The sequence below is a fragment of the Bos javanicus genome, chromosome 3 (assembly GCF_032452875.1).
Source record: "Bos javanicus breed banteng chromosome 3, ARS-OSU_banteng_1.0, whole genome shotgun sequence".
NCBI lineage: Eukaryota > Metazoa > Chordata > Mammalia > Artiodactyla > Bovidae > Bos > Bos javanicus.
The window spans coordinates 119,342,511-119,356,577 of NC_083870.1; the positions used below are offsets into that span (position 1 = coordinate 119,342,511).

Consider the following 14,067-nt stretch of genomic DNA (forward strand, 5'->3'; position numbering starts at 1 on the left):
AACTATCATTGAGTAACATCCTGATGGCAAGACGTGTTTAACACTTTCTGAAATTAAAGAATGAGTTAAAAAAAAAAGGGAAAGTGAAGTCACTCAGTCATGTCTGACTCTGCAATCCCATGGACTACAGCCTACCAGGCTCCTCCATCCATAGCATTTTCCAGGCAAGAGTACTGGAGTCGGGCGCCATTTCCTTCAGGGGCAAAAATGCAGGATAAGATACCAGAGAAGGTTCAGAAATGGCACAGCTCAGGATCAAACCCAAGGGAAGGGAGAACATGTCCTTTAAAGCAAGGACAAGGAGATGGAAGGCATTCTTACACAGCAGACTCTCAGCTGACGTGACCCCTGGAACCATCTCACAGCAAACACTCGGAGTCTCCCGCAGAGTCAGTGTTTCAAGCATACTTTGTTGCTGTTTAGGGGCTTGGTTGTGTGTGACTCTTTGTGACCCCATGACTGTAAATCTCCAAGCTCCTCTGTCCATGAGTTCTCCCAGGTAAGAATACCGGAGTGGGTTGCCATTTCTTCTCCAGGGGATCTTCCCAACCCAGGGATCGAACCTGAGTCTCCTGCCTTGCAGGCAGTCTTTACCTCTCAGCCACCAAGGAAATCCTCCAAGCACACTTAGATATTAGTAAATGAGAGGAAATGTTTGCCATTTCAGGTCAGTCTGAGTTCATCAGGAGACGAACAGGGCAGCTGGTGGTCTGTTGGTCAGTGGACTGTAAGGCCTTGAAGTGCTTCTGTTTTCCAAGAGAGTGTCCCCTTGTGACTTTGACCTGCTCCCTCTCACTGCGTCTCAGCTGCTCTCTGCTGTCTGCCGCTTGTTGCTCAGCTGAGAGCCATGTCACCCCAAGGCGATGGAAACCTCTCGGTGATGTCTTTGCAGGAGTTTGTGCTGGATGGATTTGAGGGTGGTCCACAGACCCAGGCCCTGCTCTTTGCTCTGTTCCTGGCCCTGTATGTGGTGGCTGTCCTGGGGAACATCACCATGATGGTGGTCATCACCCTGGATGCCCGTCTGCACTCCCCAATGTACTTCTTCCTCAAGAACCTCTCCTTTGTGGACCTGTGTTACTCATCTGTCATCGCCCCCAAGGCCCTGGTCAACTTCCTCTCCTCCTCCAAGGTCATCACCTTTGAGGGATGTATCATTCAATTTTTCTTTTTTGCCCTACTGGGCACCACAGAGGCATTACTCCTGGCCGTGATGGCCTATGACCGCTTTGTGGCCGTCTGCAGCCCCCTACACTACCCCATCTCCATGTGCCCCTCAGTGTGTGCCCGCCTGGTGCTGGTCTCCTACTGTGGAGGCTGCCTCAACTCCATCATGCAGGCCAGCTTCACATTCACTCTCCCGTTCTGCAGCTCCAACCACATCAACCACTTCTTCTGTGATGTGCCGCCTCTGCTCAAGCTTGCCTGTGCTGACACTACGACCAACGAGCTGGTCATGTTTGGCCTCTGTGGCTTTTTCATCGTGGACACCACACTCGTGGTTCTCGTCTCCTACGGCTACATCACAGTGACCATCCTGAGGATGCACTCAGGAGGAGGGAGACACAAGCTCTTCTCCACCTGTGGCTCCCACATGACAGCCGTGTCCCTCTTTTATGGGACCCTTTTTGTCATGTATGCCCAGCCGGGAGCTGTGGAGTCCGTAGAGCAGGGCAAGGTGGTCTCTGTCTTCTACACCCTGGTCATCCCGATGCTTAACCCCCTCATCTACAGTCTGAGAAACAAGGACGTGAAGGATGCCTTGTGGAGACTGGGGCAGAGACACACAGCCATGCGAAGGATGATAGCCAGAGAGACAGTGTCCTGAGAACAAGACAAGATAACTTCATGGAAGGGACTGGATTTGGTTTGGAAATTCATCCCCTATTTATCTAACCCACTCTTTCGTCCAGTGTTACATTCTACTGTTTATGAAGCAATGATGCTCCACAAACTGCAAGTGTGAGAAATAAAGATAGATAAGGCTTCTTCATTCCCCCTAGAGAACTAATGACCCATGTTACCCAAGACCTTAGTCTTGAAATCTGAAAAGCACAGTGGGCAGAGTGATTAGCAGAGAGTCTTTGAAACAGCATGCGTGTCCCAAGTTAAACTTCCTCTGGGGCAGGTATTAAACGACGCAAACTCTGATGCCTCTTTTTCCTTCATTCCTAAATCTATGTAATTATGTGCTCAGCAATCTCCCTGGACCACCTAGAAGAGGGCCTAGGACACTTGGCCTTGCCCCTTTCCTGGTGGTGGGCTGGGTCACCAGAGCCAATTAAGAGTTAGGAAGACCATGCTTCCCCACAATCCTGCATGTGCCTTCTCTTCTTCCACCTCTGCCTTCTGTTCACTGATGCTGCCACCCAACAAGGCAGCAGGGAGCACCTGTGCCCCTGCTTCAGAGGCTCCTAGTGCTCCCTGTCCTGGGTTCTCCCCTCAGACAGAGGCTGGGAGCCCTAGAGAGACAGCGTGGATACCCAAACTTCAACTGACACTTTATACCACCCAGCCTGGCAGGTGACACTTTCCCATTTGTGATCCTTCGTCAGCACAGACATCTCTGAATAAGGACGAAGGTCCTGGTAGCTGCAGCTGAGAGCAGGTGAGGAAAGGGAAGGTGCACTTTCTTGTAGAAAGCATAGCTCCTTGCTCTCTCTCACACTCCGTAGGAGCCTGGTCCCTTAAGCTTGAGCCGCATGTTCAGAGCTTCATCGTCATGCTCCATGGAACTCAACACACAGTCTGGACTCAGAACCCAGTGGCCTCCTTATGGCATCTTCTTTTGGAAGAGTCATCCACTCCCATGGTCACTACCAGGAGGTTCTCTTCTGGACACAAGGGTGGTCTGTCCCTAGTAGGGTCGGTCAGGATGGGCCCTGCCTCTCTGGTCACAGCTCTCCATCTTTTCTCTTTGCTCAGGAGGACCGTGAGGAGGGGCTCACACCCTGTCATCAGGCTGCCACTCACCGTTGCTCAGTTGGGACCTACTCAGAGGCCTCTATCCTATTCTTGTTCTCATTGTCTCATATTTGGGCTCCAAACTTAATTCTAAGTCTTCCATAAATTACTGTATTCTCTTGACATAATGATGCAAGTCTTTGAAAAGTTCCCCTAGTTTTCAGGAGCAAGATGACATGTCTCATGATTGTTTCATGCTGTATTATTCTATCTCCTATTTTCCTTTCTTCCTCTCTTTTGTCTCCTCTCTCCTCCTTTTCTCCCTTTCTTTCTTCCTTCTTTCTTTTCCTTTCCTTTCTTTCTAATCTCTCTCTTTCCCTCACCTATCTCTCTCTTTCATTTTATTGTTTTCCATTCCATGAAATTTCAGAAGAATTATCTTGGTCTTCTACCATATTAATTTAAATTTCTAAAGGAAACAGAAAAGTGCAATCTTTTTATACAAGTGTATATTTCTCATCAGACGTGCAAGTTAATGGTGCCAACAGTATAATGCCAGTGGTTCTTAGTAGAGCAACATTAATTTCCACTTTCAAATAAACCAGGGAAGCAAGTTAAGTATTAGAAGAAATAGAAATTGCCCTATACTGTGCAAGAAAATCATTTTTAAAACCCTGTAAGTTGGCTTTACTCTATGTAAACCTATGTTTCAGACTGTAGTGAAGGGAATTATACAATGTTAGAAGTAGTTTGTTTTTTGGTTCATCCTGTATAATGCTTTGCAAGCTGCTGACACATGCTTGGTTCTTTGTTCACATCTAATTCTGGTGTATAAATGGAGTTCAGTGTTAAGTAGACATTGAACTCCAAAATATACATGATTCAGCTCTCGTTTGCTTATTGTGTTTCAGTGGAAAATAAACACATCACATTTCAACACAAAACATTTTGCAGTTTTGATGCTGATCCTATAGTAAAGTTTAGAAGTTTCTACCTATTAATGTAAAAATCAATTGTTGTAACTAATTTTGAGTGTAGTTCAGTAGTGTTAGCATACTCACCTCACTGTGTATCAGATCTCCAGAACTTTATCATCTTGCAAACCTGGAACTCCATGCCCCTAAATAATAACTCCCTGTTTCCCCTTTACCTTCACCACTGGCGTTCACCATTCTACTTTCTGTCACCACACATGTGACTTCTTTAGATGGCCCAGATAAGTAAAGCATACGGTATTTGTCTTTTTGTGGCTGGTCTTTTCATTTAACATAGAATCCTCAAGGTTTACCATGTTGCAGCATGTGACAGGATTTCTATCATTTTCAGGGCTGACTAGTAATCCATCACATGTGTATACAACTTTTTGCTTATCCCTTCATCCACCTAGGAACACGTGGGTTGCCTCCACATTTCGGCTATGTTGAAGAACATGCTATGTAAATGGGCATGCAAATATCTCAGAGAGACTGTCTTTTTTCTTTCTTTTCTTTCTTTTAGTATATATTCAGATGTTCAATTGTATCATATGGTTATCTTTTCTCATTTTGAGGGAAATCTTATATGACTTTTCTAAGTGGCTGTATCATTTTGCTTCCTTCCAACAGTGCAAAACTCTTCCATTTTATCCACATAATAGTCAATATATGTTCTTTTCTCTTTCATTTGAGCCATCATAAATGATGGGGAAGTATTATCTCTTTTGCTTTTATTTCCCTAACCATTCGTGATTTTGAGCATTTTCTCATGTTTGATGGCAATCTATAGATCATCTTTTAGAGAAATAGCTTCAAGTATTAAGGTTTGTGCAAAAGTAATTGTGGTTTTGCATTGTTGAACTTGCCATTTTATATTGGAATACATTCTTAAATAAATGTGGTTATATTATACATCATTTCAATGCATGCTTCTCACTTTATATTTTTTGCTAATGTCATTACTTGCTGTGTATTTTATATTTATTTTAGACTAGAGAAATGCTGTTAGACAAAAAGTAAATCTGACTGATTTTCTTATTCAAGTTCAAAATGGATAGTAAAGCAGCAGAGACATCATGAGTAAAGCTCACAACATCAATAACGCATTTGGCCCAGGAATTGCTAATGAGCATAGAGTACAGTGGTGGGTCAAGAAGTTTTGCAAAGGAGATGGGAGCCTTGAAGTTGAGGGGGACGGTGGCCGGCCATCCGAAGATGACACCAACCAATTGAGAGGACCATCAAAGCTTATCCTCTTACAACTACACAAGAAGTTGCTGAAGAGCTCATTGTTGACCATTCTGTGGTCATTTGAAGCAAATTGGAAAGATAAAAAAGCTCAGTCAGTGGGTGCCTCATGAGCTGATTGCAAGTCAAAAAATCATTGTCTTGAAATGTCATCGTCTCTTAGTCTATGCAACAACAAAAAACCATTTCTTGATCAGACTGTGACTTGTGGGAGCGTACAGAGAAAGGTGGAAACATACATTACTATATATAAAATAGATAGCCAGTGGGAATTTGCTGTATGACTCAAGGAACTCAAATCAGGACTAAGTAACAACCTAGTGAAAGGTTGTTGTTATGAGAGAATGACACTGGGATTATTGGCCTCTGGAAGAGAGGAATTCATTGTGGGGCCAGTGACAAGGCTTCATTGATCAGAGCTTTTGTGTAACAAAGTTTTATTAAAGTATAAGAGAGATAGAGAAAGCTTCTGACTGACATCAGAAGGAGACAGAAAGAGTCCCCCCTTGCTAGTTTTTAGCAAGGAGCTATATACCTACTGCTGCTAAGTCACTTCAGTTGTGTCCGACTCTGTGCGACCCCATAGATGGCAGCCCACCAGGCTCCCCCATCCCTGGGATTCTCCAGGCAAGAACACTGGAGTGGGTTGCCATTTCCTTCTCCAATGCATGAAAGTGAAAAGAGACAGTGAAGTCACTCAGTCCTATCCGACTTAAGGACCCCATGGACTGCAGCCTACCAAGCTTCTCTGTCCATGGGATTCTCCAGGCAAGAGTACTGGAGTGGGGTGAGAGAAAGGAAATGTCTCAAAACTTAGAATTGCACCAGACACCTCACTCACAACATGCCTTTTGAGACAGCATTGGCAGAAGCTGAGTCATCCTGGGCCACAACACAATTGACATGAATCTTGAAGAAAGGCAGATTTCCAAGCAAATGCATAGTTCATTAACATAACTTAAGAAAGACATCTCCGTGAGCATTGGTCAGCTCAAGGTTTGAGATAAAGTTCAGTTCAGTCAGAACCAGGTGCTGTCATGACAACACAGAAAAGTAAAAAAATGTCATGGTCCAGGCATGGGTTGGAAAAGAATTTCCAGACATGAGACAGAATGAGAGGGAAATAAAGTTTATTAGAGTGGGAGATGTTGTTAGAACAGCAGGCCATCTCAAGGGAGATCCAACATTGAACAGGGGTCCTTAGTCCACTTTTATATTCAGGATACAAGAAGTAGGATAGGGGGTTTGAGGGTCATTTGCTGATTGGATGAGGCATGTATACAGGGCTGGGGGAAGAGTAAGGCAAACACCTTCTCCCTGTGTTGGGTAGAAGGGGAGACAGGTTACACTGTTCAGGAGGACCTGAAATCCATTAATAGTTACAACATGGAGGAGGGAAGGACGATAAGGGTCTGGTTTTCCATTCCTTATTCCAAAACCCTCCTTGGTTTTATTTGCTCTTTAGTCTCTGTGTCACCACGTTCCTCCCTCTCTTTATTTTTAGGGCCAATTCTTTGGCCCCTGTTGATACCCTGCTCATACCTACCTATCTACCTATTTCACTTCTCAGGCCTTTGGGAACCCAGTCTCAAAGGAAAAGAGGCAATGACTGCTTTGACTTCCTCAGGCTGTCCAGGGACGTACTGGGGCTCTGGGTTCCCTTTGTTTGCTCCTCATCAGGGTGCATTTATGGAGGGATCTGAGAGTCCATGGAGTGATAAGGTGACTTGTTTCAGTGTTGTCTGGGTGTTGGTGAGGGAATATTCTTGTCATACTACCACTTGGAGATTTGTTGTATTCTAGAAGAAATAAATGGCACCCCACTCCAGTACTCTTGCCTGGAAAATCCCATGGACAGAGGGGCCTGTTGGGCTGCAATCCATGGGGTCACTAGGAATCGGACACGACTGAGCGACTTCACTTTATTTTTTCACTTTAATGCATTGGAGAAGGAATGGCAACCCACTTTAGTGTTCTTGCCTGGAGAATCCCAGGGACGGTGGAGCCTGCTGGGCTGCTGTCTATGGGGTTGCACAGAGTCGGACACGACTGAAGCAACTTAGCAGAAGAAATAAACTTAACAAGAAAGTTAAAGGTACATGGTCCAAAGATTAATAGAAGTAGAAAACCTGCTCAGGGTTAGCCAGGAGAACCAGGAAGAGATATTGGTTTGTGACATTAGTGTTTCTCTAGGTACAAGAAGAGGCAAGAATTTGGGCTTATAAAATCTTTACCTGAAAACATCTGAGTTTCTGAAAGCCAGTTCTTCTGGGTTTTTCCCACAGTACAGAGTGCCTTATTTCTGATCTCCACCCTGAACTCTTTTCGGGGGTGTTGAAGGTCAGCAGTTTGCAGTGGTCATGATGAAATCTTTGTAGAAGCAGCTGGCAAGTGCCAACTTCCAGTCAGCAGGGTCCCTTCAGAGCCACATATTTGACCATGCTTTGGAGGCATTTCATGGCTGTTGTGTCCCAGGGTGCTGGGAAGGCTCATTCCCAGGTCTAGGGAAGATTCCATTGACGGGCCACACTGTGCTGTTATTGGACCAGGCCTTGCAAGTAGCAAACGTTTCTGGGCCATACCTTTCTTACTAGCCTCTTGGTCCAGGAAAATATTCCCTCTTGTTGCTTCTTCCCGTATCTAGAGTTACGTTATTAAAATCATTGATCTCATAAGGAACTTCATATCAGCATTTTATCACAGGCTCAGTCACACGTCTAGTAATGTCAGAAACAATCTTCTGAAACAAGTGACATAGAAAATAATACAGCTAGCAGGTATTAGTAAGGTCACAAGCAAGAATTTAAGTCAAGAGCTTTCATTAGATAAAGGTCAGTATACCCCAGGTCATCTGACTTAGTTAAATGATTATACCCAGGTATTAATCTCCTCGTTGTCCATCATGGAGCATCTGACCTTTATCCAAAGACTGGTTACTGCAGGCGGTCCTAAGATGTCAGAGGAATAGGACAGGGAGATCACTTTTTTCCCACAAATTCATCAAAAGAACATTTAAACGCTGAGTAAAATCCACAAAACAAATTCTGAATGCTGGCAGAGGACATCAGGCACCCAGATAAGCAGCCCATTGTCTTCAAAAGGAGGTAGGAAAATTATAAAAGGCAAAAAAAAAAAAAAAAGAGAGACAAAAGAGGTAGGGACGGAGCTCCGTCCTGGGAAGGGAGTCTTAAAAAGAGAGAAGTTTCCAAACACCAGGAAACACTCTCACTGCCAAGTCTGTGCTGAGCCTTGGAAGCACAGAGGACAACATAATAGGGAGGAAAAATAAGTAAACAATTAAAACCCACAGATTACGAGCCCAACGGTAACTTCCCCAGCGGAGAAGCAACGCAGATGCCTGCGCCCGCCACTAGCAAGCGGGGGCTGGGCAGGGAGGCACGGGCTTCATTGCTTAGACTAAGGATCAGGCCTGAATGCCCCCAAGGATAATCAGAGCGAACTAATTTGGGCTAGCAAGCCAGACTGTGGGATAGCTACCACGCGAAAAGCCCTAAGACACTGCCAGGCCCGTGCACAGAACAAAGGGCGGAACAAAACTAGCTGGCTGCAGACCTTCCCCCTCCGGTGACAGGCAGCCAGAGCCGGAAGGGGGCAATCGCAGCCCCAGAGAGACATTATCTATCAAACTGCAAGCAGGCTTCTTTGCTTACTAAGACTTCTTGGGGTTCTGGACAGTCATCTGCCTGAGAAGGTGCGCTGGTTGTAGACCCAGAAAACTGAGTGGCACGGACGGGAGAGGCGATAAGTCGCAGTGACCGTGCTCGCCAAACACCTCATCACCCGAGCTGCTCGGAGCTGGGAAGGGCACAAAACGCAGGCCCAACGGAGTCTGCACCTCTGAGGACTACCCGAGTGCCTGAACCTGAGAGGCTTAGACCTGGGAGGTGCATGCAGCCTAGGGCTGGCCTCCAGTGGTTCCCGGCGGAGCAACCTAGAGCCTGGGCTGTGTGGGCAGGGAGGGTGCACGCACCGTGAGCGGGGGCAGGCCCAGTGTGGCGGATACTGCGAGCACACGCCAGTGTTCCTCCCTCCCCACAGCGACGGAACAAGTGAGCCTAAAAAAAAAAAAAAAAAAAGGCGTCCACCACCGCCCCCTTGTGTCAGGGCGGAAATCAGACACTGAAGAGACCAGCAAACAGAAGCTAAAACCCAGGGAACCGCCTTGGAAGTGACAGGTGCAATAGATTAAAACCCTGTAGTTAGTACCGACTACATAGGAAGAGGCCTATAGATCTTGAGAAATATAAGCCAGACCAAGAAACTATCCGAAAATGAACTGACCCCACACTGCCCACAGCAACACCAGAGAAAGTCCTAGATTTATTTTTACTATTTTTACGATCATTCTTTTCTTTTTTCTTCTTCTTCTTGTTTTCTTTTCCTTTTCTTTTTTAACTTTTTTATTTTTTTTTTCAGAATTCAATTATATTTCACAATGATAGAAACCGCGAAAAAGACTTCCATTTTCCCACGTTACAGCACAGCATTTCAATGGAATATTTCTTGCCATAAGTTAGATCTTGCTGATTTGCGTCAGTGAAACAACAGTTTATATTCTTCAAGGTAAAGCAAAATGACTTAGTAAGTGATTGTTTAAAAACTGTGAATCCAGACATAAGCATATGGCTTCATCATTCACATGCTCTATGTAGTCCATACCAAGTCATTTCCATCATCAAGTAGCACCCATTTATGAAGATGCCATCCTAACACTGTCCTAACACTGCTGGAATACAGCAGAACAATGACCAGTTCAGAAATATCAAGTGTACATTTTTGGTGTGTATTAAACTGTGTGGTAACTACACCACATGTATTGAGTTCTGACTAACTGTTGTTACCCATAAATTTATTTTCAAGTAATTTTAACCAATAATTTGAAAAATCTGATTATTTAAAATTAAACAATTGCTATTTTTACATTTGCATAAAAGCTAACTTAAAAAGATCATTTGATACCATCTTTCTAAATTCCATATATATGCGTTAGTATACTGTATTGGTATTTTTCTTTCTGGCTTAATAGGTTCCAGTTTCATCCATCTCATTAGAACTGATTCAAATGTATTCTTTTTAATGGCTGAGTAATACTCCATTGTGTATATGTACCACAGCTTTCTTATCCATTCATTGGCTGATGGGCATCTAGAAAAGAGACACTGATGTATAGATCAGTCTTATGGACTCTGTGGGAGAGGGAGAGGGTGGGATGATTTGGGAGCATAGCATTGAAACATGTATAATATCATGTATGAAACGAGTCGCCAGTCCAGGTTCGATGCACGATACTGGATGCTTGGGGCTGGTGCAATGGGACGACCCAGAGGGAGGGTATGGGGAGGGAGGAGGGAGGAGGGTTCAGGATGGGGAGCACAGGTATACCTGTGGCGGATTCATTTTGATATTTGGCAAAACTAATACAATATTTTAAAGTTTAAAAATAAAATAAAATTTAAAAAAAATTTTTTAATTAGAAAAAAATAAAAAAGATGATTTAACTACAGTGAAAATTTTAAATGAGTCTGTTGGCAGAGAAAAGTAAAGCAAAATTTTTGAAAGGATTGTTCATTTCCTACAGCAGTCGGTTTCAAACATATGTGCAGAATAAGTAAATTCTATACTATGAGGAGAATCACCTTAGAGCAAATCATCTTAGAGACTGCAGTTTTTAAGATCCGTTTTAAATATTCCAGAACATACTAGAATATGAACTAACTATTCTTTCAGTTAATTACAGGAAAATACAACCACAGAATTATTTTCATTACCTGCACTGAAGATTCTAGTAAGTCTGCAGGTCCAAAATGTGGACTAAACTCCAGTTTAGGAAGTAGTGTACAAACTCTGAAGGGATGTCAGGTTTCTTTCTATAAGTATCAATACATTTTTAGCCCACCACATCTGTGATTCAGAATGTCAAATTACAGCATATATTGACTGTAGGTGTCCATGGCAAGGAGGCAATATTTGGTCTTTTATGAAGGATAAAAAGAAGAAAGAACATATTTCTAGAGAGGAAAAAAGAATATTAAATAGAACAGAAATTATATTCAGCAAACAAAAACCTGGTCCCCAACATAAAAGGGCCATAAATTCTAGAGAGCAATATTACTCTTTATGGACACTGAGAAGCATTATCCCTCTTATAAGGAATAATGTAATAACACCTCATTCTTAATATTATAATCATTAAGTATATAAGAACACATATATAAAAATATGGATACTGCATGGTGACTGTGTAATTTGGGGATGTGTCCATAGTCCTAAGCCACAGCACGTAAAAACCCTTTATGTCTTAACTGCTCATTTACACCTGAACAAGGTTTCATTAAGCATACTAGTAATTTTCAAGTGATGTAGTAAAAAAAAGTCCAGTTGCAGTATTTTATGATTTTGCTGAATTACATTTGGGAGAAAGAAGCTAGCTGCTTCATCTATTTTAATACTAGTGTATCCTGGATCATATCATACAAATACGTATAGATAAATGTCAAAGATCATACATTTCCCATGAGGAAATTTATTTAGTCTGTGTCATTGGTGTATATTTGCAAAACTTTTAACACTGCAAACATTAGAGGTTTCAAGGTCGGGCACAGGAAGAAGTGTGTGCTCCACTGGACGATGCTGGTGTGCACTTCTACACAAGGCCTCTTGGCAGCGCCAGCCAACTGGAGGTAGGAGCTTATCAATGAACTGCTTGATGTCCATCATTTCCTGTTGACATGAACTGTGCATCATGCCTGTGTAGGTTCTGAAGGTCACATTGGCTGGATTCACCAGTGTCTTCAGCTTCTCAGCAGTGAGAGAACCAAACATCAGGGTGACTAGAGGAACCAGGTCCCCGTGGCACTGAAGAATAGAAATCTCTCTGTTCACACCACTGGTAGGGCCCTGTGGAAACAAAGCCTGCAGTGGCAGCCAGTAGCTGAGAGTGGTGACCCCGGCCAGCTTCTGCTGTGTGGTCAGAGCCGTGTACAGAGATAAAGCTCCTCCCTGAGAAAATCCTCCCAAAATAATTCTGTTAGAAGGAATGCCGTTCTTCACCTCTTGATCTATCAAAGGTTTTACATTTTCTGCTGCCTGTTTAATTCCAGTTTCATCCTCCAGTGAATCTGGCAAAAGCCCAATAATGTCAAACCATGATGGCATGGCCATGTTCATATTTAATGTTACAGGCATAACTGGTGCATGCGGGCAGATGTATTTGATGTGGTCACTTCTGATCCTGGCAAAGGCTTCTGCCCATCCATGCCCTGTGTCTCCCAATCCATGAAGGAAGATCACGTGGGATTTTAGCACTTCTTGAGGTTCCAGTCAGATGTGCTTCTGGGCAAACAATCACATTCTACAGAACACAGTTGTCTCTTTCAGGTCAGACCATGAGAGTCTCACGGCAGCAGTGGCCTTCAGGATGGCAGGCACAATGGCGGGCAGCAGAGCCGACATGTTATTGTCATAAATACACCGGCTCCAGTGGCCGCGCCTAACTTTTTTTCAATTTTAAGTCCTCTATTACTCCTTTAATTTTCATTTTTATAACCTACTATTACTTTTCAAAAAAAATACTATTTTTTAAAGCAAACTTCATATATATATATATATATATATATATATATATATATATTTAATAACTTTTGTGACTTTGTTTTTTTTTTTTTCTTTTTCTTTTCTTTAATATTGTATTTTTGAAAATCTAACCTCTACTCTAGAATTTTAATCTTTACTTTTTGGTATTTGTTATCAATTTTGTACCTTTAAGAACCCAATCTTCAGTACCTATTTTAACTTGGGAGCGAGATTACTGGCTTGACTGCTCTCTTCCCCTTAGGACTCTCCTTTCTCTCCACTAGGTCACCTCGGTCTCCTCCCTCCCCCTTCTCTTCTCTACCCAACTCTCTGAATCTCTGTGTATTCCAGAAGGTGGAGGACACTTAGGGAACTGATTACTGGCTGGATCTGTCACTCTCCTTTTTATTTCCTCCTTTTATTCTCCTGGCCACCTCTGTCTCCTTCCTCCCTCTTCTCTTCTCTGTATAATTCCATGAACATCTCTGAGTGGTCCAGACTGTGGAGCGCACATAAGGAAGTGATTACTGGCTAGCTTGCTCTCTCCTCTTTTGATTCCACCTCATCTCATTCGGGTCACCTCTAACTCCCTCCTCCCTCTTCTCTTCTCCATGTAAGTCTGTGAACCTCTCTGGGTGTCCCTCACTGTGGAGAAACTTTTCATCTTTAACCTAGATGTTTTATCAATGGTGCTGTATAGAAGGATAAGTCTTGAGACTACTGTAAAAATAAGACTGAAAACCAGAAGCAGGAGGTTTAAGTCCAAATCCTGAGAACATCATAGAACACCTGACTCCAGGGATCATTAAGCAATAGGAGCTCATCAAATGCCTCCATACCTACACTGAAACCAAGCATTACCCAAGGGCCAACAAGTTCCAGAGCAAGACATACCACACAAATTCTCCAGCAACGCAGGAACACAGCCCTGAGCTTCAACATACAGGCTGCCCAAAGTTACTCCCAAACCATTGACATCTCATAACTCATTACTAGACACTTCATTGCACTCCAGAGAGAAGAAATACAGCTCCACCCACCAGAACACCGACACAAGCTTCCCTAACCAAGAAGCCTTGACAAGCCACTGACAAAACCCCACCCACAGCGAGGAAACTCCATAATGAAGAGAACTCCACAAACTGCCAGAATACAGAAAGGCCACCCCAAACTCAGCAATATAAACAAGATGAAGAGACAGAGGAATACCCAGCAGGTAAAGGAACAGGATAAATGCCCACCAAACCAAACAAAAGAGGAAGAGATAGGGAATCTACCTGATAAAGAATTCTGAATAATGACTGTGAAAATGATCCAAAATCTTAAAATCAAAATGGAATCACAGATA

At 43.3% G+C, this 14,067-nt stretch overlaps 2 protein-coding genes across 2 annotated transcripts; one reads left to right on the forward strand and one right to left on the reverse strand.

The window, feature by feature from the left end:
- Positions 1–847: 847 nt before the first annotated feature.
- LOC133245058 (olfactory receptor 9S13-like) lies at positions 848–1,828 on the forward strand. Its single transcript, XM_061412974.1, has one exon. The coding sequence runs from the start codon at positions 848–850 to the stop codon at positions 1,826–1,828; it is 981 nt and encodes a 326-aa protein (XP_061268958.1).
- Positions 1,829–11,640: 9,812 nt separating this feature from the next.
- LOC133245383 (acyl-protein thioesterase 1-like) lies at positions 11,641–12,496 on the reverse strand. Its single transcript, XM_061413262.1, has one exon. The coding sequence runs from the start codon at positions 12,330–12,332 to the stop codon at positions 11,685–11,687; it is 648 nt and encodes a 215-aa protein (XP_061269246.1). The 5' UTR covers positions 12,333–12,496; the 3' UTR covers positions 11,641–11,684.
- Between the last annotated feature and the right edge of the window lie 1,571 nt (positions 12,497–14,067).